This window comes from Hibiscus syriacus, unplaced genomic scaffold (genome assembly GCF_006381635.1).
Source record: "Hibiscus syriacus cultivar Baekdansim isolate YM2019G1 unplaced genomic scaffold, ASM638163v2 tig00110201_pilon, whole genome shotgun sequence".
In the NCBI taxonomy this organism is placed as follows: Eukaryota; Viridiplantae; Streptophyta; class Magnoliopsida; order Malvales; family Malvaceae; genus Hibiscus; species Hibiscus syriacus.
In genome coordinates, this window is record NW_024062624.1 from 2,550,915 (window position 1) to 2,577,710 (window position 26,796).

Below are 26,796 nucleotides of genomic sequence, written 5' to 3' on the forward strand. Positions count from 1 at the left end.
TTCCATTTCTAATTTAACAGAGAAGAAAGGGGTAAAAAAGATAATAAATGGGGAAATTAAAGGCAAAGACAAGTCAGATGTTTGTTTAATAGCACGTTCCAAAACAATTACCAACTGATTCTTAACACATGACTTCATCTGTATGCCAACAAAAATTATTATACATGTTTGTTTATTATACAACGATTAATGTCTTTTAGTTCAGGTCGAGTTTAACGGTCGTTTGCTAACTTTAATTTCTTGGATTTAAAATTGATTTAAGTTTCAAACATTTTTACTTATAAAATAAAATTCCCATTACAATTTCACTTTGCTATCATATACAATCAACGATATTGTTTTATATTTACAAAAGTTTAATCTGATGGACTTTATGTTATACAGTTAATGAAAAAAACATCTAATTGCCAATTTTTTCATATATTTATTATACGTCTACCAAATAATAATCTTATTACTTCGAAAGTAATTCAGAAACTCCTATGACATTGACTTTGAAAGTAAGCTGAAAGATAATGAAATTTTAAAACTTAATTTCAGTATTGTGATGCTTTAGAGAAAATTTGAGACGGAGAGATCGAAAGAGCTTGGTAATTAGAACTCAATTTTGTTTAAATTGCTTACTTTCGATCTCTCCGCCTCAAATTTTCTCTAAAGCAATACATATGTAAACAAAATATATATTATATTTATTTTGTTTAAATATCATGTTCAGTATTATAAATCTATACGAGTTAAACCTGTATACTAACTACCTTATTTTGAACAGACTACTTTCATTGAAAAATTATTTTCATAATGATCATTAAAACAATAAATGATAGTTCCTTGAAAGTTCGATTGTCATGCAATTGAGATTTTATTAAATAAAGTTCTAATTTCAAAAAAAAAATGTTATTAAAGATGCATAAATTGTTACATAGTTTGCACCTTATTCTTACCTTAAATTAAGGCTCCTCACCCAAAAACTATCCTACAGTATTGAATTTGGGTCTCATTTGACTTGTATTAGAAAATAGTATTTTAAATCAAATGACAACTTGGCAAGAGTAGGGGAATAAACAGCTCTGAAAATCTCACAATTCTCCAAAGAACTACCCAGAAACAAATATACCTCAACAGTTGAGAAAAGTAAACCTTTCAAATTATTGCGACCATAACACAGAAATATAAATTGCTGTGAATAAAAAAAGGGTATACTGCATGATTTTAAGTTCCCAGATACCTTAATTTTTCCCCACTCATTTGATAAAACAGCAAACAACTCGGGACCATCTTTGTTGCACCCTGTGTGCAACAGATACAAAGACACTCGAGCAATGGACTTTATGTATTCCTCTCCTTGTCCAACCTAAAACACCAGAAACGGAGTCGGTCCAGATATCTATTAGCTATACCAAGAAAGAAACTAAAGCAAACAAGTAAATGACATGCATTAATATGGCATGGCACTTACGATTAAAACTCTCACACGCAAAGAAGAAACTGAGCACAATAAAGATACAATCACAATCATGGATGATTATCGGGAGAAGTCCGTCGCCTTACACTTCGCCTCCAAGGAAATGATCCACCATCTGAGGACTCGTCCTCGTCTCTGGTAGGTCCAGTTTCCCCATCATAGCTTTCTCCCCAATGTCTGGTGGATCTCCTCCTAATTCTCAGTTGAGCTCTTGCCCCCGAGGTGCCAGACCAACTGCTGCTCCTGGGACTAGACCCTGGTTGGAACACTCGTATAAGGAAAAAGACAGTGAGCCAACTTCCATCATCAATTGGTAATATGCTGTCATCAGCCCTCTCCTCCCCAAATGAAGACTGCAGCGTGCTGAGCAAGTCTCCAAGATCTCTTTGACGCTCCAACCTCCTCCAATTCCGCTGTCGCTCAGGATCAGCCTCTGACGGTCGCACAGAAGGGTGCTCAAGCCTTGCATGCTTCCTCAGGTCTTTATAGGAACCAGTAAAATTACATGTTTCAGAGGAACAACTTCTAGATTTGGCATTCATGAAATGCCGAGCAGGCTCTACAACAACCCAATCTTTTACCTCACCACGACATAGAGGGCACACTAGTTTGGAGAGCACTTGCTTCTCACATGAGACAGTAAATGGGGTGGAGGGCCCTTCCTCGGTCATTTCTTCCTGCAACTCAGAGACAGTTGATTCTGAAGTTGCAGCTGCATCTGTGGTTACAAGCTGAGCTCCTTCTTGTTGAGGATCTTGTGGTACTGTAGCAGCAGTATCTGAAAATGTCTTGCGAAACTGATCAAAACAGTTAGAGTGGCGAGAACTTGTATCACACATGTATGGACAGCAACCCTTTTCATGGGAAGAACATACAAGGAGAATTGCATTGTGAGGATGCTCCATGCAGACAGGGCACCTGGCATCTTCCCATTCCTTTAGATTTTCCTCAGTTTCTGAAGGGAATTTGGGTGATGATTGGTTACAGAAGGGGGATCTGCTACACCTATCAGAAGAAAGGGAACGATTTCTTCTCTCCTTTGGCATATTTAAATCTCTAATGTCCAAAACTAATTCCAAGTCACTTGACCTTTGAGAAGGCAGAAACTGAATGATTAAAAGTACAAAACATAACATCATCACTGGTTAAAACATAGAGGATACAATTCAGCAGAAAATGAAATGAGCGCTAACAAGTAAAATAAATGGAAAAAGAACAGAATACCAAGATAAAAATGAAATCTTTCACAACACTAGATAAGCTATAGAAATAGCAGACAGACGTCACCGAAGATAAGATTTTGTGGATCAAGAAGTTAGCATTCAACAGCTATATAATGAGAAATGTTGCAGTTAGTTATGGTTGTAGCATAGATGACTCTAGGACTGCATTATAATTCCAGGCAGTTAAGCAATTAGTTCACAATCAGTTTTTAAAAAAAAGTAATCGCTCCAATTTTATCATCCTTACAAATCTGACACTTCAAGAACTGGAATCTATAACAAAGATGATAATCACAATCAACAACAGGTGGCACAAACAACAGAATGAATCTACCAATGTTCAAGGCTGTGACATTGCTAAAAGGCCAAACTACAGCAATACATCTCATCAGTGACGTATATTTTTAAAATGCAGAATTAAGTTGAATATAAGTATTAATCTCTACCGGTAATTATTTCTCTTATGCAATTGCAACTCCTTTTAGATTCTGTTTTACATCAGTTTGCTTCATTTAGGGTTCTACAATTGTCTCAGCTACTATCATAATCGTTTTCTTCACTTTGCACAAAAGCTTCTTCTTACAACCAACTACAACAAGATAAAAAGTCCATAAAAAAGCTACTGCCAAGATAAACCCAAACTGATGAAACCATCCACCAGTATATCTTCCTGCATATCTATTTTCCCGTCAAAAGTAATTGTTAACCTGACATGTAACGTTATCAATTATCAAGACTAAAACTCAACTATAACAAACTGTCAAGTATCCAAAAGAAAAATAGCACTGAACATTGAATCGCGTAATTTCACATTTTACAGCATAAGATTTTCAATTAAAATCACTTTCCGGCACCATATTAATTACATGAGAAAACACACACAAGTTAAATTCAAGTGCGGAGTAATATCGAAATACAAAAACAAGGACACAACAATATCGGAGGCTATATTAACTAAGGAATAAAATTTCTTTGAGCTCCATTTGAAAATAAAGATTTCGAATAAAACAAGAATATTAAGTTCAAAATCCCCACAAACAAACAAGAAAACAAAATTCTTCCAAAATTAAATAACTATATGAAAACAAAAAGAAATCGATTCGGGAGTTCTATTTTTCGAATTAGGTAATTACCAGCAAATTCAGCTTGGAGGCGTCAACAGAAAGATAAACGAAATGACTTCCGATTGGATTTGGAGGCTAAGATCTTTAAAGTAGATTCAGTAATTCTTTTTTTCTTCTGTTAAATACTAAAATAATTTAAATCTGTAATTAGGGATTTGAATAGAGAGAGAAACAGAAGAAATGAAGAAAGAGAGCAGGAGCCTTACTTTCGTACTTCTTAAGGCTCTTTCGAGCATTTTCTTCTTTTTTTTATCTCCAAAATACAAACAAAATTATAATTAAAAAAGGGTAAAGTATAGTATTGGTCACTGAACTTTTCTAAATATTTCATTTAGGTCTCCTAACTTTTAAAACTTTTAATACAGTCCCCAACATTTAGTTTGTTTGCAATATGGTCCCCAACATTTAGTTTGTTTGCAATATGGTCCCCAACATTTAGTTTGTTTACAATATAGTCCCCGATGTAATCGACCGTTTGACGTCGTTACACTGCCGTTAGTACGTTTGCAATATGGTCATTGAACTTTCAGGCGCTTGCATTTAGATCTCCTAACTTTTAAAACTTACAACATAATTCTCAATTTCATTCTAAACCCCAAATTCTTTTTTAATCTCAATTTTCTTTTTTCGCTTCTCTCTTCTCATTTCCAGCATAACTTTTCAGTTAGGGATGCATGGAAAATTTTAATATAACTTTGAATTATGTGGATGTGTTGACTTGAATAAGGGTCCATTGAGAGAAAACCCGACCAAGAGACTATCGGGACCATCAACGATTCAAGGTGTAATGTTAGATACATGTCATCTCAGGTGAAGCATAGATGTTCGATGAAATGCTTGTGAGAAAAAAATAGGGTTAAAAATGCATAGTTGACAAATACTACTAAGATTAACTAAGTATCATTGTTGAAAGTCAACAACAAAACTGAAAATATTTTGTATAAATGGCATATAATAATTTATTCGTTTAATCCTCGTGGTTAAAGATTTTCCAACAGATGATCAAATATAATGAAATCTCAAACAATGTATTCACCTCTCAGTCTCTTTTGCAACTCGAAAGGCATCGTGACAGGGTCAAGTAGTTGCTCCAAATATATTACCCTGTCATGATGTCTTTCGAGTTGCGTGCATGCAAAATTTTCTTTTAAAGCTATAATTCAATACAATTCAACTATAAAATTTCAAAAACATGTAAAAAAATCCAATTCGTTCACGATATATCAGTCCCATAATCAACATGAACTTATTAAAAAGAATATGAGCTCACTGGACGCCAAAAACCACAGGTCATATCAATACAATTCCCAATAAATTAGTACCAACAGTCTCTCAAATTGAGCCTGGTGATTTCACTATGTCGATACTCACAACCAATTCCCTAATTTAAATAAAAACCAAACATGAAGATCAAAAAAAATTTAGCATATGACCTTATTGCACTTCTATTCTGATGGACTATATATATTTCATAAGGAGTACTAAAAGTTTTGATGAATAATAAAGAAAGAAAATTAGATGGTTTTGGTTCAAAACTAACACTGAATATCTAGATCATTGATATGCACTTCCAGAAACATAAAAATTTCAACAAAAAACACACAATGTGAGCTGAAAATGGGAAAGTGCGAAAGAGGAAAAGCTTACTTCCAAATAGCCCAAAAGAGAAAATAAATACCTTCTTGCAAGCGAGGGGAGAGGCTAAGAAATAAACGCATTCTGTGTTGCGTTCCAGCAATTCTTCCTCCATTTTTTCTTTGTAAATAAAAAGTTGAAAGACAGAGCACTGCTTGGGTTTACAATTTTACATGGCGGAAAATTGAAGAACAAAAACCAAACGAGAGTGCAAGTGAGCGAAAGAGACTAAGAGGTGAATGTGTTGTTTGGGATTTCATTATATTTGATAATCTATTGGAAAATCTTTAACCACAATGATTAAACGAAGAAATTATTATATTTCATTTATACAAAATAATTCCAGCTTTGTTGGTGACTTTCAACAATGATACTTAGTTCATCTTAGTAGTATTTGATCAAACATCTATGTTTCACCTGAGATGACCTATATCTAACATTACACCTTGAATCGTTGATGGTCCCGATAGTCTATTGGTCGGGTCTTCTCTCAATGGGCCCTTATTCAAGTCAACACCTCCACATAATTCAAAGTTATATTAGAATTTTGCATGCATCCCCGAATGAAAAGTTACGCTAGAAATGAGAAGGGAGAAGCGAAAAAGGAAATTTGATATTTAAAAGGAATTTGGGGTTTAGAATGAAATTGAGGTTTATTTTGCAAGTTTTAAAAGTTGGGGGACCTAAATGCAAGTGCTTGAAAAGTTCAGTGACCATATTATAAACGTACTAACGATAGTGTAACGACGTCAAACGATCAGTTACGTCGGGGACCATATTGCAAACGGACTAAATGTTGGGGACCGTATTGTAAATGGACTAAATATTAGGGGACTGTATTACAAGTTTTAAAAGTTGGGAGACCTAAATGAAAACTTTAAAAAAGTTCAGTGGCCATTACTATACTTTACCCTTAAAAAATAAGAGTGCGATAAGAGAAAAAATAGGGGAATTTAATATGGAAGCTGACGTGGTTATGCTGAGTTCGATGAATTTTTAATTTTCGAATTATTATTTTTTAAATCGGTGATGTTTTGGTACTCGATGAAGAATAAAGATGTCTAATTACCACTTGCAATCTTTATCTATTACCTTTGTTTTAGTTAGGGCTCTAATTCATTCTCTTTAAAATTAAATAAAGACAAAATTTCAATGAAATTGTGGCTGGATTCGAGTCCAAATCTCCACGCCCACAATGTATAATTTTTATCCATAAACTACTTAGTTAAAACTATTATTTATGGGGTATCCTAGAAGGCCTTCGACTCACATGACAATAAGATATTGAATATGTTATCGTCCAGACTGATAGCAACGATGTTTAGTCTTCTTTCTTCTCCGTCTATGGATATCCCCTCGCATTGGTGAGATCAATTGCGATTCTTTACAATAAACCTTGGCTCTTTGATTTCATGAAGATCTATCATAAGGCTAATTCAGCAGCAGATTTCATCATTAAAATGAATATTTCTCGTGATTGTTCTATTGTTATTTTCGGTTCCTTTCTGCCTCCTTTACTTGATATCATTCATAGGGACTTCTGTAGCCCTCCCTATCCTATGTTAAATAAAGCTTTGTAACAGTTTTTTCTTACCTTCTTTATTTTTTTTAAAAAAAAAGATGTTTATTTATTTTAAAATTATTTATTATTTTAATGATTATAGTATATGTAAATTTATTTTTAAAATATATTTAATTGAAATAATATTATCATATTTATTTTTTAAAAATAAAATATATTATTCTATGTCACAATATAATTTTCTTATCATATTTGATGATGCAAGTTATAATTATAAAATTAGACATATTTACTTTTTTTAAAATAATAGATATATCAATTTTAATGATTCAATTTTGAATAGTGCTATCTACATGGGGAAAGACGAGATCTATATAATTTAAGATGTTAAAAAAATAAAATAATATTAACTATAAAAATGAATACACCAATTCACATCCACCTCCTTAAAAATTATTGTCCAAACATGTCACAATTACGTTTTTTTGGTACATTGGATGGGAGCCTCCTTTAGCCGGAGGTCTATTTCCTAAGGGTGCGTTTGGTTCACGGAATGTAAGATTATCTCCGGGAGTAGGATTACCGGAATGTTTCATTACCTAACACATTACTGAGAATGTTACATTGTGTTTGGTTTGTTTGGTAGGAATGTAAGATTACAGTGTTTGGTTGAAGGAATAAAATATTACTGGAATGTATATTTTACGAAATTGTCCTTGTTCTATATTATTTAACGAGTGGAATTCTAAATATTTAAATGAAAATATTTATATAAAAATTCATTGAGAATATATTACTTTATTATTTTTAATATATATACTTTTTATTAAAATTTATGTATAATTTTTTTATAAAATTTAAAAGATAAATGGGCAGAATAAAAGAGTAAATATACCATGTATTATTTTAATTTTAAATAATATTAAATTTTACATAATTCTAAAAATATATTAAAATTTTATATTAACATTTAACTAAATAAGCATATGAACATTTTAATAGATGAACAATTTTACTCCTACCAAAATGTACAAAGATGACTTTATTATAAATGAATGCATTTACTTTTTAAATGTGTATAATTAAATTAAAATTTTATATATACAATTACACAAAAATCAAAATTATATATTATATAAAATTATAAATTAATGTTTATGTATTTCTTTTGGTACATGATTAATATTTATGTATTACTTACGCATTTAACAAAATTAATGTGTAATTTTAATAATTCAAAAAAATAAAAAACTTAATTCAAGTGATTCTTAGATAACATATCATCTAATTACTGGTAGCTTATGCATTGCTTTTCTAGCCTTATTATGAGGCTTGCCATCTAATTACTTGAAGATGTCAAAAGTACATAGAATTTGATCAACTATACATACTACAAGTTAAAAACTACTCGTCCTATAATTTTCCATCAAATTCAGTTTTCTACTTTTCTTTGTTTGGAGTCCAAAATGGCACTTGCTTGCTACCCAAAGTCAAAATCCAAGGACTAACTTCTCAACCTTGATATAACTCAAAGCCAACATCCAAAGCACCAAGTAAACCTCCTTTTGAGTTGAAGCGGCTCTAGAATATTATAGAAGGTTTGATAAATAAAAGTATGCATTTGATGCACCCTTACTTTGAGGATCTTCAAGCTGTATATAACCAGAATATGATTAAACAAAATTATTACCGCTTAAAAAGTTGTTACTGTGCATAGGCTTCAATAGATGGAAAAAACTAGTGTTCAAGTAATTTAATACCAACTTACTTTGTTAACTAGGGAAGATATTAGCTTACGTTTTTGCTCCGGTTTGCTCTTTAGCAGTGCATACATGGTTTGCAAAATATAAAGTTAAGACATTTGTAATATAACCTAACGTAAACAAGAACTGAAGTACAATAAACATTTCCAATTACTCATTTTAGGATATGAGATTCCATCCCCCAAAGTAAATCCTTGACCTTGCGAAACACATATCAAGATACTCTAGATTGACCTATGATCTATTTTCAATTCAACTAAATTCAGATGCATCAAGTAAGCTTAAACTACCATGTAAAATGGGAATTCCAACAAAACCCTTCAACAAAAAGATCAAAAAGCTTCGATAATTGTACAATTTATACAAAGACTCCTTGTAGTCAATCTTCCACAAAAAGTGAGATCTGCTAATGATCACAATTCACAAGTAGTGCATAGGTTAGAACTTAGCAGATAAGACTAACCTTTAGTGCCTTTATCTTTCAAAGCCAGTAACATATCTCTCGATGCCTCCTCAACTGCATTGACAAAACGCTCATACCTGAAAAAGTTGAAGAAAACTCAAGTTATACTACCTTTGGATTATTTTTTTCAAATCATTTCAGTACGACAATAGATTTATTCAGGTTTATTACAGTCATTGGTACAACTTTTTGAGTTTGAAAATTAAATTAGTTTAGTTTTGAGCTATACTTTGGATGGTTTGGTTTGGTTTAGATCATTTTGAATAATAAATCACACAAATGCCTAAACTAATTTATTATGGGCTCCAAGGACCATCCTCATTAAAATTTAACAAAGTGACCAACTTAGGAAGCTTACAAATGCCACACAACTGCCATAAGGGGGAAAAGGTCAAACATACTTTTGCTTTAAGCAGTCCTCCCAATACTAGAAAAGAAGAAAATAACCATCTTTTGTCTCTGGAAGCTCGTTCACAGGACGTTGTAAGAGTGTTTTCAGCTTTCGATCAGACAATAACCTGTAAAAATTAAAATGTGCAACAATTGACAAAAACCATCAAACTATGTTAATATACACTTCGCACCTTAGATTTTGGGAAAACTCTGGACCAACTAAATCTAGATAACTTCTAGAAGTGCATAGTAGGGATTCGTGTCTATAATGTCATAATCTTTAACGCCCACTATAGGACATATACTATAGATGGGAGGTTACCAATCTTGGGCACATAAAGCTCTTATACCTCCTACCTTAGCCACTATTTACCAATAACTTTCGCTCTATCCTAATGTAGCATATGAACTACATGAATGAATGAGATTGAAAAGAAACTCAATATGAAAGAAATATTTTAAAAAGAAAACCAGTGAAATGTAGGGAGAGCGAGAGTACTCACTTTGAAATAAAATTTTCTTTTAAAGCTTCGAATCCAGTAAATGCATACCCCTTTCCTACTTTTGATGTTACTAACCCTGCAATTTGAACAATAGCAGTTCAGCAACTAGGAGGAAATATCCAGGGACAATTTAATAAAATGCATATAATAATATTTGAGTAGATCAACACATTTTTGACATTTGTACATTATTCAAATAAACTCATGAAAAGATTTTCGAACGAACAACATTCAACATGTAAAACTAACCCATTGCCACAGATCAAATTCAAGCATACTATTTTTTTTTAAAACAGCAAGCAAAAGCATAATTACTCCCCTATATTACAAGTGAACGCAACTAAAAGATCATCAAATGAGCATAAATTCAGTAATGGTCAATGGGTCAAACACACCGCAACCATAGATGAAATGTATTAAAACCATAAGCTCAACAATCATAACTTTCCCAACTCCTTAAAACTTAACAACATCAAAAACATGAAAATTCATACCCAAAAGCCCATCAAGTGACTTCAAATTAGCAACATGATTATCCGCAACCAAGAATGAAAAGGCAGAAACTTTATCAGCAGTCGTCCCTGACATCTGACTAGCCAAAACCATCTTCATATCCCCAGACATTCCTTTCGATGATTCATAATCTTTAGCGTATTGGTACATCAATCTTCCCCCAAGTTCCATCTTCTTCTCAGCTAATTTCTTCAGCTCCTCCACGTTTCTAACATCTACAGCCTTTTTCCCTTTCCCCTCCTCTCCAAACACTTTCTTTTTCAACTCTGATTCATCCTCGTACCACGCACTCTGGGGCATTTGAGTTCGACATTTTTGCTTTTGCATTAGGTTTCAAAGAGCTCAAAGTTCCTTCGCAAAAGCAAGCTTACGGGGAGAGGGTATTTTAGCCAACAGAGGACGGGAATAATCAAATACTTAAGGGAGACGGGGGATAGATATTCCCGAGAAAGCTGACTAAAAATTCACTGTTTGTATTATTTCATTCCTGGCACTTGGTAATATGTTTGATCCAAACGTGGATATATTCTCCCGGGAAAAATATTACTCCCATGAATAAATTATACCCTGAATCAAACGGGGCCTAAGTGTTGCTTCTCCTCTGGCATTAGCCGAGGTCTAATTACATCGTGGATTTCCAATCATATTATATGGTATATAAAAGTCAAACGAATATCTAATTTGAATCATGGATTACATGAGTATCTTTTGTTGGACAGGTTCGGAAGGAGAGCGCAGCTTTGGTTAGGCACTATCGGGATGGTCTTTTTCTTTGGTGGGGACTGGGCTTGGGATCCAAGTTTCTTGCAGAACATAACCCTGATCTGATCCTACATGGGCGATTGTATTGAGTATAATTGCAGGTTGTGCTGATCTTTCATTTTTCCCATCGGGATTGGGCCCATCACGTGGGTGTATTCATCTGAAATTATCCCAATCAAGTTACCAAGCAAAGACACGAGCATTGCTGTACCGGTAAACAGATTTGTATGTGGAGGTCTTGCTATGAGTTTCATAACCATTGGAAACAACATTACGTTTGCGACAGTTTTCTTCATACTTTCTGGGATTATGACATTGGCCACTATTTTCTTCTATTTTTATTGCCTGAAACAAAAGATAAATCCCTTGAAGAGATTGAGGCTCTTTTTGAAAATAAACCTGGTAATGTTAATAATTAGCACTTTGCCTTCTTCGTATACTTTTTGTACACACAAATCATGCGAGTAAATTGATTCATATGTTCTCGTTCGGTTTGGTAGTTCACTGAAATTGGCAAGCCCAGACCCAGAGATTGTTGGGCGTCAGAAACTGAACCATCCATATGTAGGAACTAAGGTTTACCATCACTACTTCTAATTTCTAAACCAGTCCCATTGCAATTTCTTTAGGATTTTCATATCTGATAGTTATATAAGTCTAGATTATATATTAAGTTAATTAACTCTAAATTATGAAGTAAACATTCCTATAATGCTATTTATTCAATTCATAAAATTTGAACTTGACTAAAAAGCATCAAACTCTTTACCATTTGACGTGATAAACGTTTAAGACTAAACATTTAGATGTGGAAACCTATTTGCTTTCTTCCTTGACTTCATGATGGCTTGGTGAAGAATATTTTCTGTTTCATTTTCTCAATGTCACCCAACCAGCTAGACAATCTGTAGGCTCAAGTTTAGTTGAAGACTTGGAGTTCAGTCTGAGGGTTAAAGAAAACAAAAACAATACAAGAACCTTGACTAAGTTAAATGAATAACTTGGTTCAAGGCATGAATCATTACAAATACATCACTGCACTTGTAGCTATATTGTATTGATAATATTTCTCTAGAAAAATATGTTATTTTAATACTATTTCAGTGTTTGACTTGTAGCTAAATATACTATTTAAATATTCATAAATAATTCAACTTATTTAAAATTGATATATGCTCTTATTCATAATTTAGGTGAGTGTTTTCAGGTTTATCAGAGATTCAGACCCTGATTATCTTAAAGCAGTGCATGAATGATACATGGCTCAAAGACATGATCTTTGAATGTGGGACCAATCAAAATATGCCATATCTTTGCAGATTCAAATCAACATAGCCTAAAAGAAACAAAACAAATGTGTTGGACCCCAAGGGTTGGAGCTGCCCATTATGATATGTCTCAACAAAACCTCCATTTCAACAAGAAGAAAAAAAAAACAATGCCTCAGAGTAAGCATCCATATCCGTTTCGAATTTGGTCTGATTTCTTTTCACTGAAATTGATGCTGTGAATGTTTTGTTAAAAACCCATGGCATTTGACAACATTGTGTTGTGGAGCTGTCAGACTGGCCATCTTTTGCTGTGAAAAGTTTGCAGTCTGAATGTTTATCACTTCTTTCTTTTTTCCATTGTCTTGTTAGGTTAAATCTGCAGTTTGATTGTTACCGGTTTTACTTGGCTGGAATCATTATTCCATTTAAATCAATCACCAGTTTCTTGGAACTCGATAGGACCATAAGCTGTATTTTAGGCGAACGTGATTCCGGCGGTAGACAAGCAAAGTTAATAAATCGAGTAACCTAGAAGTTCACATGTTGAACAAATAATATGTATTTATTCAATATATATTTAAATATTTGATGGAATGATTTTATTATTTTCATGATATTAATTATTTGACTCGACTGAAGTAATTTTTATTAATTCGCATAAAATATGAAATCAAATTACAGTTTACATACACGGCAGAACATAGTCATCATGTTTTAATATCATTTTAAGATTTTGATCATTCATCATTGGGGTTGAAGGAAAATGATGGGAAGAAGGGCCAATTTTTCTTTTTGGCTAATTATGGAAATTGAAAAGAAAAAACAAAACAAAGGCAATCCATCATGACAAAAAGAGGCATTTAGAAAAAGGAATTGAGAGACCTCAAAGATTTACCAAATGATTGCGTCATTTGTTTAACTGTGATTTGCTTATAGCAGAGTTAATGAACTAGAATCCACAGTAATAAACGATAAGTGGCACTCATCATGACACGTTTTGAAAGTATTTTTTCTTTGTTTGTAGCTGAAGAAATATCTAAAATGGGAGAAGGTTGGTTGGGGGAGAAGAATGTATGGAGCATGTTATGGAGCTTTGAATCTTCCTATACATTTGTCACTCTGCTGCAGTTTTTGCTGCCTGAAATTGCAACCAAAGTCCAGATGATAAGATTTTGCAGACAAAAGTGAAGCTCTCCAAGGAAACAAAAGAAAAAAAAATCTTTTTCTAGTAACGCATCTCATTAGACCAACTGATTGTTGTTATCATATTGATACTTGAATCAAAATTATTGTTATCCCATCTTAAAAATAATGTTCATTTATCTTTTGTCACATGTGATCTAGTTCAAGGTATTTCTTAATATATAATTTTTCAGAAAACATAATTATTCAATTTCTTAACATATATGTATTCTTTTATCGTAAAAGAATACGTGTGATGAATTGAATTTTTATTAGCATACTATATTTTCCTCGGAAAATGTAAAGATAAGACCATAATACAATTGCCTTCAAATTCTACATAGCTTCAAGGTATGCCTTAAACTAAAATGGAGTCAAATTTCTTTGAACAAAAAGTCAATGCCAAAATGTAAGATCCTAATGCCTTAAATACAAACCATGTTCCAAGAAACAAACTTTGGTCAAATAATATTTAAAAAATGAAATCATAACAACTTACTGATAACTTTTTATAAATGAAATATTAGTATTAAAACTTCTAAATTAAATATTTGTTTATATCTCAAGACAAATCAATTCAAAGTACAAATGAAAATACCATTTCTTTGTTCAAGACAGTTTAAAAAAATCAATAAAATTTTACACGTGTCAAGTCATAGACATGGACCCTAATATACATCATACGGTTCCCTCTCTTATATATACCGGCTTCACATGCATAATAAAAATATCATAAAAAATATTAATTCATTTATTGATAGTAATAAATTTGTTATTTTAAACATTAAAATAAGATGTAGATATATTTAAAAAATTGTTTTTTCTTCATTGCATAACTTAAAATTGAAATTTGATTAATTTTTAATTAGATTCATTATCGGATATGTTAATAATAAAAAAATTACAAACATATTAAAATATCATCATTAAAAATATATATTTACTCTTAAACTTACTTCTATCACATTATCATACAAAATATTTTTTTTAAAATGAATAGAAAGAGAATAAAATATAAAATGAAGCGAGGCGAAAATAAGTTTGGGGACACGGGTTCTTCGTGTAGCTCTGTTCCACCTTTTATCAATGCTTTCACCTAAGTACTTAACATCTTTAAAGTAGCATAAGCTCCGTTACTTTATTATTTACATGTACTGTTTTTAGGAAATTATATATATATATATATATATATATATATATATATATTCAATTTTGTTTTAAGTTTTAACTTTTAATGGTTAAGACTTAAAGAGGTTAACTACCGCTCAAAGGGTGAGGGGAAAAATGTAATATCTGACCCTTGAAAACGGTAACGCTTTCTTTTGGTATGTCTGTCGTTTTGGTGGGATTTTGACGATAAGACCGGGGTGCTTATACTTGCCACTTACCAGTGAAGAGTTCATCATCAATCATCTTTACTTTAAAAATTGCTTTTTATAGTAAATGTTTTATTTTTGATGAATAAAATAAATAATATCGAATATATGTTTTTATAAATATTAGATAATCTGAAATCATTATTAGTTAGACGTGATCCCATGATTTAATTTAATTGGGCATTAAGAGGTTTGGTTGCTGGGAAAAGTAGCTTGAAAATCGGTGCATATAAGCTTTATAGCAGGAAAAGAAGAAACGCTTTTGACCAACTCTCACGAATTCTGATGATTTTTACAGTGGTAATCATAGATGATGCAGATTTTCAACATTTCTTTGAGAATAATGGAATTTTTTATCACAAGAAATAATCAAAGAAATCCATTATTTTTACATGATATTTCAAATTACAAGAATTGTAAGTGTGCAAGACCTTTTGTTGAAAACAAAGACTAGTGGTTGTGTCAGTTAGCATGCTCATCACTCTAATATTAAAAAGCTCCTTTTATTTACTTTGGTTCATTATAAATCATAAATTCACCACTATCATAATTATTAATCAAAGTTGGAAGCCTCAATTAGGGGAAAAAGCAAGGCTCTGTAACTTTCTTTGATCAGGCATTACAAATTTCATGGCTGTTAGGAAAATAAACCGAGCACAAGTAATTTTCCTATAACCAGATTAGTGAGAATGCGAAATAAAAGCGGAAAAATAATACCCGAAAATTGATAACGGAGTTCAGCCAATTGTGCTTACGTCTCCAGGCTGCTGCAGATCTTTTACTAAGAGAGAAAATTTACAGGTGTTTACAAAACACTCACTACTCACAAGAAAGCTCTCTAGTATAGGAAGAAAGAAATGTTTTGGGATGATTTTGAAGCTAAATGGGTAAGGGTATTTATAGTAGAAACTTAGGGACTAATCTTTGAAAATACCCTAAAGTGCAATGACTAAAGTGAATTTACCCATTCCTATTTTCAACAAACATCTACCAAAATTTTACCAAACTTTGAAAAACTTTTTTCAAAGAAACATTTACCAAACTTTGAATAAAACATTTTCCAAAGTTGGTTGCCAAACTTTGAAACTTTTAACAATCTCCCACTTGAAGACTGATTTTAATATGTCTTCACACCTCAATCAATGCAGCAGCATGTCTGGTCTTGTTATTCTAGCATGCCAACTGAAGTTGAACACAACTTCAGTTTGTCCGTAGTCACCGTCTTTGTCAACATGTCTGCCGGATTTTGAGCTCCACTAATCTTTTCAAGTTTCAAAATCCCATCTTCCAGAAGAGACCGGATAAAATGATATCTCAATTGTATGTGCTTTGTCCTGGAATGAAAAGACGGATTCTTTGCTAGATGGATAGCACTTTGACTGTCGCAATACAAGATATTGTTTTCTTGTTTCTTGCCTAACTCTTCCAAGAAACTTTGGAGCCAAACCATCTCCTTGCTGGCTTCCGTAACAGCGACATATTCTGCTTCAGTTGTGGAGAGAGCAACTATCTTCTGTAGTTGAGAAACCCAACTCACTGCAGTTCCTCCTAGAGTATAGACATACCCTGTAGTGCTCCTTCTGATGTCGACATTTCCGGCTAAGTCAGCATCTACATAGCCTGTCAGTATCATATCTCCACCTTTGAAACAAAGTGCTTTGTTTGTGGTACCCGAAGATATCTGAGGATCCATTTGACTGCTTCCCAGTGTACCTTGCCCGGATTATTCATGTACCTGCTAACAGCTCCCACTGCATGAGCAATATCTGGTCTGGTACAAACCATGGCATACATCAGACTTCCAATTGCTGAGGCATACGGCACCTTCACCATGTGTGCACGTTCTTCCTCCGTCTTTGGTGATTGGTCTTTGGAGAGTCTGAAATGAACACCTAAAGGTGTACTTACTGGTTTAGCATCTTGCATGTTGAACCTGGAGAGTACTTTGTTGATGTACTCAGCCTGTGATAACATCAAAGTCCCCGACTTTATGTCTCTCTTGATCCTCATCCCAAGAATCTGCTTTGCAGCGCCCAGATCCTTCATAGCAAACTGCTTCGATAATTTTTGCTTCAAGTGTATAATCTCTTGCATGTATGAGCCTGCAACGAGCATGTCATCAACGTACAATAATAAAATAATGAAGCTGTTGTCGAACCTCTTGATGTAGCAACAATGATCTGCTTGACATCTGATAAAACCACTGCTACTCATGAAGCTATCGAACTTCTTGTACCACTGTCTAGGAGCTTGTTTTAAACCATACAAGCTCTTCTTCAACCTGCATACCAGGTTTTTCTTGTCTGCCTCTATGAAGCCTTCTGGCTGCCTCATATAGATTTCTTCCTCCAAATCACCATGAAGGAAAGCTGTCTTTACATCTAACTGCTCAAGATGTAAATTCTCTGCAGCTACAATTTTCAACACCAGTCTGATTGTAGACAATTTTACGACTAGAGAGAAAATTTCATTGTAGTCAATACCTTCTTTTTGCTGAAAGCCTTTGACAACCAATCTTGCTTTGTAGCGTTTGCTCCCATCGTGCTCTTCTTTGATCCTGTAAATCCACTTGTTGTGGAGCGCTTTCTTGCTTGGTGGTAATTCAGCTAATTCCCATGTCTGATTTGACATAAGCGAGTCCATCTCATCTTTCATGGAAGACTCCCACTTGACTGAATCCTCCACTTGCATTGCTTCATCATAGCACTCTGGTTCACCATTGTCAGTCAGCAACAAGTAGTGTAAAGAAGGAGAATACCGTTGGGTTGGTTTAGGAATTCTGGAGGAGCGTCTCAGTTCTGGTGTGCCTGGTTCTTCTTGAACTGCTTCAGGATTGACCTGAACATCATTTCCAGAAATCTCCTCGAACTCAGCAAATTCCTTTGTTTCAGCTTCGGTATTACTTGATTCTGCGGTTGATCTATCTTTGTACATCACATTTTCATTGAAAATGACGTCTCTGCTTCTGATGATCTTCCGATTTTCATAGTCCCAAAACCGGTAACCGAACTCATCACCGCCATAACCAACAAAGGCACATTTGTTGGACTTAGCATCAAGCTTACTTCTTTCAGCAGAGTCTATGTGTACATAAGAAATACAACCAAACACTCTTAAGTGTGAAAGGTTTATTTCTTTCTTGCTCCAAACTTCCTCTGGTATTCTGCCATCCAAAGGAACTGAGGGCCCACGGTTGATCAAGTAAGCTGCAGTGTTGATTGCTTCAGCCCATAGAAATTTGGGCAAGCCGGCATGTATCCTCATACTTCTGGCACGTTCATTCAGAGTTCTGTTCATGCGCTCTGCTACACCATTATGTTGCGGTGTCTTGGGAACTATTGTCTCCATCTTGATCCCATTGTTTGCGCAGAAATCTCTGAATCTACTGTCTCTGTACTCTCCTCCATTGTCAGACCTCAACCGCTTGACTTTCAAACCAGTCTCATTTTCCACCATGGCCTTCCATTTTCTGAAGATATCGAAGACTTCTGATTTCTTCTTCAGAAAATAAACCCACACCTTCCTTGTTGAATCATCGATGAAGGTGACATAATATAGTGAGCCTGCAAGAGATGGAACTGAGGATGGTCCCCATACATCAGTATGAACCAATTCTAACCTTTCTGCCTTGGGTGTCTTGCCAATCTTTGCAAAACTGACTTTCTTTTGTTTGTCAAAGATGCAATCCTCGCATAGTCCGACATTTACATTTTTTAGATCCGGCAGCTTCCCTTTTGACAAAAGTGTCTTCATCCATTTCTCGCTCATATGGCCAAGCCTTTGGTGCCATAGGTTTGATTTTCCATCAGCATCTGCTACTGCAATGATATTCTCTAAATTTGAGGTTACATAGAGAGTACCAATCTTCTTACCACGAGCAATGACGAGTGCTCCTTTGGTAATCTTCCATTCACAGCCTGAAAAGGTTGTGCTATATCCTTCTCCATCAAGCTGTCCAACAGAAATCAGATTTCTTTTGAGGCCAGGAATATGTCTCACTCCTGTCAGCTTCCAGGTGGTCTGGTTTGGCAACTTTAGTCGGATGTCTCCTTTTCCGACGATCTTTAAGGTTTCATCATCAGCAAGATGAACCTTTCCAAAATCACCACTGACATAGTTCTCCATGATTTCTTGGCATGGGGTGGAGTGGAAAGATGCCCCTGAATCCAAGATCCATGATTCAATCGGACTGTTGACGCTTAGAATCATGGCATCACCTGTCTCCTCTGTCACGTTGGCAGATTCCTGTGCACTGGTATCTTTCTTCAGTGCTCGGCAATCTCTTTTAAAGTGACCTTTCTTGCCACAATTATAACAGGTAAAATCTTTCTTTCCCGTTCTAGATTTTTCCCGTCTGGATTTTGATCTGCCACGATTTGAATATCTTTCTGAAGTTCTTCCTCTAGACTCCGTGTGCAAGGCTGAGGAGGTTGATGCTTCACCCGATTCTCTCCGTCGAATTTCTTCACTCAGTACCAGATCCCGAACATCGTCGAATTTTAATTTGCTGTTTCCCGACGAACTGCTGACTGCTGTAACAGTAGCATTCCAACTGTCTGGTAGAGATGATAAGAGAATTAAAGCTCGAACTTCATCATCGAACTCAATTTCCACTGAACTCAACTGGGTTGTGATTGTGTTGAGTTCATTTAGGTGTTGTGCCACCGATGCCCCTTCCGTCATCCGCAAATTGAATAATCGCCTCATCAAATGAACTTTGTTTGAGGCCGATGGCTTCTCGTACATACTGGAGAGAGCCGCCATAAGACCCGCCGTGGTCTTTTCCTTTGCTATGTTAAAAGCAACATTGCGGGATAACGTCAGTCGGATAACTCCGAGGGCTTGTCTATCGAGAAGAGCCCAATCTTCATCCTTCATGCCCTTTGGTTGCTTTCCTGAGAGAGGTTGATATAGATTTTTCTGGTACAAAAAATCTTCAATCTGCATCTTCCAAAAGCCAAAGTCCGCACCATCGAACTTTTCAATTTTCACCTTCCCTTCGTCTGCAGCCATCGCTCCCACTCGAATCTGGCTTCGTTTGGATCGTTTCTGACAATTCTTGCGAATCACCGTGTATTAGAACACCACCGTCGACAAACTCGTATCGCCGACCGAATTTCACTATTCACGAAATTCACTATTCACGTGAATAGTAATGAATAGTAACCTCACAGAAAATTTGACAAAATTCACAACCAAAAGCTCTGATTACCAGTTGTTAGGAAAATAAACCGAGCACAAGTAATTTTCCTATAACCAGATTAGTGAGAATGCGAAATAAAAGCGGAAAAATAATACCCGAAAATTGATAACGGAGTTCAGCCAATTGTGCTTACGTCTCCAGGCTGCTGCAGATCTTTTACTAAGAGAGAAAATTTACAGGTGTTTACAAAACACTCACTACTCACAAGAAAGCTCTCTAGTATAGGAAGAAAGAAATGTTTTGGGATGATTTTGAAGCTAAATGGGTAAGGGTATTTATAGTAGAAACTTAGGGACTAATCTTTAAAAATACCCTAAAGTGCAATGACTAAAGTGAATTTACCCATTCCTATTTTCAACAAACATCTACCAAAATTTTACCAAACTTTGAAAAACATTTTTCAAAGAAACATTTACTAAACTTTGAATAAAACATTTTCCAAAGTTGGTTGCCAAACTTTGAAACTTTTAACAATGGCAAAGTATTTCCTATATAAAAAGCCCGAGGAAGCAGCAAGAGGAAAACCCCCACAAAAACATTATAAAGTACTATCATCCTTTTTTCATGCTCCAACACCAACAATGGCAGCGGCCATAACCAGAGATGAATCTGACTACGACAGCAGCTCCTCATCAATAACCGTACCCGACTCCAGCCGCAGCTGGATGAGCAACCTAAGCTTCGGCAGCCGCCGGAGCTCGGTTTCCCTTTGTTCGGTCGAAACTTCTCTCTACAGATCACATAAGCCGCACAAGGCAAACCAGGCGGCATGGGAAGCCATGAAGCGACTTAAGAGAGCCAAGGATAAAGTCGGGCTGGACCATTTTCGGCTTCTTCGTAGGCTGGGAAGCGGTGACATAGGGAATGTTTATCTTTGCCAGATAAGGAACCCTGTGGTTGGTTTGCCTCAGTGCTTTTACGCCATGAAAGTGGTGGATAGAGAAGCTCTTGCTGTAAGGAAGAAGTTGCAGAGAGCTGACATGGAAAAAGAGATTCTGAGTATGCTTGATCACCCATTTGTTCCCACTTTGTATGCAGACTTTGAGGCTTCTCATTACTCTTGTTTGGTAATGGAGTATTGCCCTGGCGGCGACTTGTATGTTGCAAGGCAACGCCAACCGGGAAAGCGTTTCAGCATTTCATCTGCTAAGTAAGTTTATCTTATTATTGATGTACTATTTAGTAATTTTTTATTCAAGTAATGGTTCATTGACTTAAGTTCTAATTATAAACTATTGTGATAATGCAGGTTTTACGCTGCTGAGATACTTTTAGCACTAGAGTATCTGCACATGATGGGCGTTGTTTACAGGGACCTGAAACCAGAGAATGTTTTGGTTAGAGAAGATGGGCATATTATGCTTTCAGATTTCGATCTTTCCTTCAAATGTGATGTCGTTCCGAAGCTACTAAGGCATAAACCAAACTCGGAAGACGCTGAAAATTACGACGGCTATTGCTTGACTCCCGCATGTGCTACCCCCATGCAACCAGTGCTGTCTTGTTTCTCATCTTCCAATAGGAAAAAGAAAGGCTCTAAAGTCATAACAATCACAGAACAAGCTAATAATTACGGTCATGAAGTCGGTCCGGAACTTGTGGCCGAACCGATCAATGCTAAGTCCAAGTCGTTTGTCGGAACCCACGAATACTTGGCCCCAGAAGTGATCTCAGGACAAGGCCATGGGAGTGCAGTGGACTGGTGGACGCTAGGGGTGTTTTTGTACGAAATGTTGTACGGTATAACACCTTTCAAAGGCGAAGACAATGGGAAAACATTGATCAATATCCTTAAACAGCCTTTAACATTCCCAAGAATTAGTATTAAAAGCGGCAAAGAGTATGAAGAGATAGTCAAAGTTCAAGATCTCATCAGCAAGCTACTAGTGAAGAATCCAAAGAAGAGAATCGGAAGCTTGAAGGGATCTGCAGAAATCAAAAGGCATGAGCTCTTTAAAGGAGTGAACTGGGCTCTTATTAGATCAGTAAGGCCTCCTGAAGTCCCCAGTGATGTATACAAGCGTAAGATCAGTAGGGTTCACATTCCAAACCTAAGCAAAGAAGAAAGAGATGCCCCATATCAAATCCCTCGTCATTTTGATTATTTCTAACTCTAAATATGTAAATTAAAATACCCAAAAACAAAACAGGAAACAAGTGAAAAATCATGTATTACACCAAAGCAAGAGTTGTTTTTCCTGCCAAGAGAGTTTTTCTTCTTTTAAGTTATTGTAATCCTCTAATTTGTATGGTTTGAATTAATTAACATTTAATTTATTTTTATGTATTCCGACGTGTAAAAGGAAGGAATCCCATAATTGTCCCAATGTGATTCCATGAGAAATCTATCAACTTCATGTGATGACAATTATGACTCTTTTCAATGATGGTAAAAAATCATTATAAAAAATCCTTTCGTAACTTTTTCTATCAATTCGGTTACCTTTTTTTTTCACAAGATGAGCACTTTCATAGCCACGCATTCACATGCCCTTTCACGGATCAAAGGTAAGATAAAATATAATAAAAGGACAAATTATCAATCATGTTTTCCTGCCGCAGGCAAAAGTTTTGGGGTGAAAAAAATTAAAGAGAAGGATGAAATATCATGTGTGGACCACTTTCATGATTATTAGAATGTGGTGGGAATAATAACATCATAATCAAGAAATATAGAAGAATTAAGATCATGTATTTAATTAAACTCGTTTATAATACTCATCAAACTGTAACTACATCGAGAAGAGTGATAATTTGATTCCTTATTGACTCATCGTTTTCTTTCTCATTTGTAAATTTCGAGGAAGAACATAAGATACTAAGAATCTATGAAACTTGATGCGTGCTTATCTGTTGTGATTTCGAGGTGCTAGAGCAACTGATCAGGTCAAGTTCACTCTTTCGTTCCATATTATCCAACGTTTTGTTCCAAAATCTGGCAACATCAACATTGGGTTGGGACCTTATTATAAATATAAATTGCGGGTGGGTTGATTAAGGATAAGTCAAATTTTAAAGAAATACGTCAGAACTTTGGAGAGGAATATATATATGAATCATGAATGTAATGGCCAACAGGTTCATTATAAGGTAGATTCAAATTTGAAAAGAGATGGGGAAAATTGGAGTGACCCATTTGATATGGAATATTGGGACTGGGACTGGGACTGGGGACCGGTGGATCGTCAGCTTGCAGGAGCACGCGAGGTTTCTCAAATTCAAAGTAGACCCCATTTGGTCGTGTTGGTTGCATGGAGAAAGTGACAGCGTTATCTCTAATCTAGTATTCCATATTTCTCACCTTTCATCCAACTGGTAATTAAACTGATACAAAGAAATAAGAGGAAAATGGTCACCACTTCAACAAACACAGGTGGGCAGAAGTTATGGGGATCTTCAATTAAGTAATACCAGAACGAATCTTCCTATGTACAGAATATCTCATATTTTCCTTTACTAATCTTCGCTTGTTAGAATAATGAGTTAGTGAGCATCAATGATCATGCTCTAACATTGCTCGAGCTCCAGGGTATGTTGCATGGTGTGCATGGAGAAGATTCAAGAAGCTTGTAGTTAAGCTCATAGTTGATGGTGTGCGGGTTGCAGACAATCAGAACCATAGGTTGTTAGGCTGTTGTTACACGGTTATATTTGTCAAAGTCTGTTAGGAAGTTTGCTTCTTGGTTCAGCAACCAATTGCTATATAAACCATGTAATTCTTCACTGGTTTGTCAATGAAAATGCAATAATTGTTTTGATATAATGGCACCTTTCTCACATGGTATCATTCGTCGATGATCCTGCGGCCATCTTTATTCCGCTTGCATTTGTTGTTATTTTCTTTCTAAACTCCAATCAGTCACTGAATTCTCAACCACTGTCCGTCGCTATCCATCGTACTTGATCTCAGAGTTGATTTTGTTACGAGAAAATCACTGGGCTTGATTGATTAATATGATGCCTCAACGCCACTGTTTCTTCCATTTCAATTCAAAAATGGTCAATTCATATGTTGTATGCTATCTTGAACTCATTCCCTTCTTAATGGATGCATGCAAACTTCATTGGGCTGTCATTGTTCTTCAACTGGTGTTCACTGGTCTCGGTTTACACCAAATGAGTCTAAGTTTACACTGTTCCTCATCATCTGTTGTGTATGGACCTGAGTTTACTAATGAGGTTTGGTATACTATTTTCAATTTACTGAAGGTTCTCAATCTTGTTTGCTCCACTTGTGGCAAACCATGCCGATCCAAAACAGAAAGCGATTTGCATACAAAACGAACAGGGCATACCGAGTTTGTAGATAAGACTTTGGAGGCAGCAAAACCAATCAGTTTAGAGGTCCCAAAGGTAGCAATGGACTCAGAAGAGGCTGTTGATGTAGGTAGCACCAGCTAGTCTGAAGAGATGGTTGTGCTAGAGGTTGAAAAAAAACTGTTTGAAGAGCTGGAAGCGATGAGTTTCCCTACCGCACAAGCAATACGTACTCTCCACTTTTATGGTAACACAAGTCTTAAGGCTGCCATGAACTGGGTAGTTAAGCATGAAGCTGATCCAAACATAGATGAGATGCCCAAGGTATCTGTCAATAAAAATGTTGAGGCACCTAAACCTTCTCTTACACCGGAAGAGATGAAGGTCAAAGCACAAGAGCTAAGACAGCGGGTTCGGAAAAAGAAAGAAATGAAGGTGAATAAGAAGAACGAAAGAAAGCATCACACTTTCGATTCAAATTGAAACGGAAGAAAACATCGACACTTCCGATTCAAATCGAACGGAAGGAGGCATCGGCACTTTCGATTCAAATCGAACAGAAGGAAGCATCGACACTTCTGATTCAAATCGAACGGAAAGATGTATCGCACTTTCGTTTCGGGTGTTCATCTTTTTATCAAGAAGGTTGAATGTTAAAAATTAGTTGTAATTAGTTTTTAGAGCTTGCTGTAATAGTGTGTTCAAGGTCAGAAGAACAAAAGAAGAAGAAGTAGAGGGAATGTTAGCATAATGAGTTAGTGAGCATCAATGATCATGCTCTAACATTGCTCGAGCTCTAGGGTATGCTGCATGGTGTGCATGGAGAAGATTCAAGAAGCTTGTAGTTAAGCTCATAGTTGATGGTGTATGCTGGGTTGCAGACAATCAGAACCATAGGTTGTTAGGCTGTTGTTATACGGTTATATTTGTCAAAGTCTGTTAGGAAGTTTGCTTCTTGGTTCAGCAACCAAGTGCTATATAAACCATGTAATTCTTCACCGGTTTGTCAATGAAAATGCAGTAATTGTTTTGATATAATGGCACCTTTCTCACATCGCTGTTAAGAATGGTAAATGGCATCCAAATTCCAAACCCTTTTATCACCAAGTCAAGTAAATTGCTTCTCTTTTTTTCCCTTTAGGCTTAAAAGGGAAAACACTCAACTTTTGAACTTTTCTTCTTCTTGGATTTAACCATGCGCGACTTCCTTTGTTATATATCTCTTTGGTAAGTTGGAAAATCATGGAGTAATAATCAGTAATAAAGCAAAGCAGTCATGAATATAATAATGGTAATTTACCAAGTCAGGACTACTGCAGAAGCCCAAACAAAATATAGGTCTGGGCTTGAGCAAAAGTATTAGGCTTTGAGAGTTGCTGATCTTGGATTATCCACTAGATAGTCGATAGACATCTGATGAGGAAGCAAATGCGAAAGATCTTGGATTACCCGCTGCGGAGCAAGGGAACCTAACAAGTTTCTATAACAAGATAGACTAAGGAAGCACTTGCTAAAGGTTTTAGCATTTTGCAGTGTATTGAATATTTGATGTCTGCCAGTGTCAAAGGCAGATAGCGGCAATCCCATTAATTTTCTAGGACACGTGGTCCTATTTCATGGGCACTGCACTTCAAACACATGAAATAGCTCCAAAGTTGAGCCAACACAAGGGGATGACACTTGAGACTAATAAATAATAATATTATATTGTACTTGATTTTTTTTTGCAAAATTTATTGTTAAAAAAGATAAGTTTATATAAGGACTGAAAAAATACTTTTTAAATTAATATATTTGTTATAATATTACGATTTTCTGGTGATTTTTGGAAATATTTGAATGACTCAACCATTTTTTGAATAATACGATTTTTCATTCTTGAAATATCTTGTATCGGACTATATGTAATTAAAGAAAATTTTATATTTTTCACGTGTCTTTCTAATATGTCAAATGATTCGAACCATTTTCTATCACACATATAATTTCAACATATGATTTTTCCAACCTCGCAAATAAATCATTGTTTTTTCCAAATCATTATCTCAATAAATTTATCTCAATTTTTTATATAAAAATATGAATACAAAAATACAAAAATTGTCACGAGTAATTATATAAAAAATATTATGCATATAATAGAT

At 35.1% G+C, this 26,796-nt stretch overlaps 2 protein-coding genes across 2 annotated transcripts; one reads left to right on the plus strand and one right to left on the minus strand.

Moving 5' to 3' along the window:
* Positions 1-1,146: 1,146 nt before the first annotated feature.
* On the minus strand, positions 1,147-3,841 carry LOC120218871. The gene is made up of 3 exons (XM_039215771.1): positions 3,819-3,841; positions 1,457-2,568; positions 1,147-1,351 (listed from the first exon to the last, which is right to left on the minus strand). The coding sequence occupies exon 2, from the start codon at positions 2,506-2,508 to the stop codon at positions 1,513-1,515; it is 996 nt and encodes a 331-aa protein (XP_039071702.1). The 5' UTR covers positions 2,509-2,568; positions 3,819-3,841; the 3' UTR covers positions 1,147-1,351; positions 1,457-1,512.
* A 17,090-nt stretch (positions 3,842-20,931) lies between these two features.
* On the plus strand, positions 20,932-22,615 carry LOC120218872 (protein kinase PINOID 2-like). The gene is made up of 2 exons (XM_039215772.1): positions 20,932-21,545; positions 21,645-22,615. Exons 1-2 carry the CDS (start codon positions 20,977-20,979, stop codon positions 22,504-22,506), a joined length of 1,431 nt encoding a protein of 476 aa, XP_039071703.1. The 5' UTR covers positions 20,932-20,976; the 3' UTR covers positions 22,507-22,615.
* The last annotated feature ends 4,181 nt before the right edge of the window (positions 22,616-26,796 follow it).

Excerpts from the sequence above, each read along its gene's own strand:
- LOC120218871 (XM_039215771.1), bottom strand. The coding sequence starts at position 2,508 with ATGCCAAAGGAGAGAAGAAATCGTTCCCTTTCTTCTGATAGGTGTAGC.
- LOC120218872 (XM_039215772.1), top strand. The coding sequence starts at position 20,977 with ATGGCAGCGGCCATAACCAGAGATGAATCTGACTACGACAGCAGCTCC. Across the intron at positions 21,546-21,644 it reads TTCAGCATTTCATCTGCTAA|GTTTTACGCTGCTGAGATAC; the intron begins GTAAGTTTATCT and ends GTGATAATGCAG.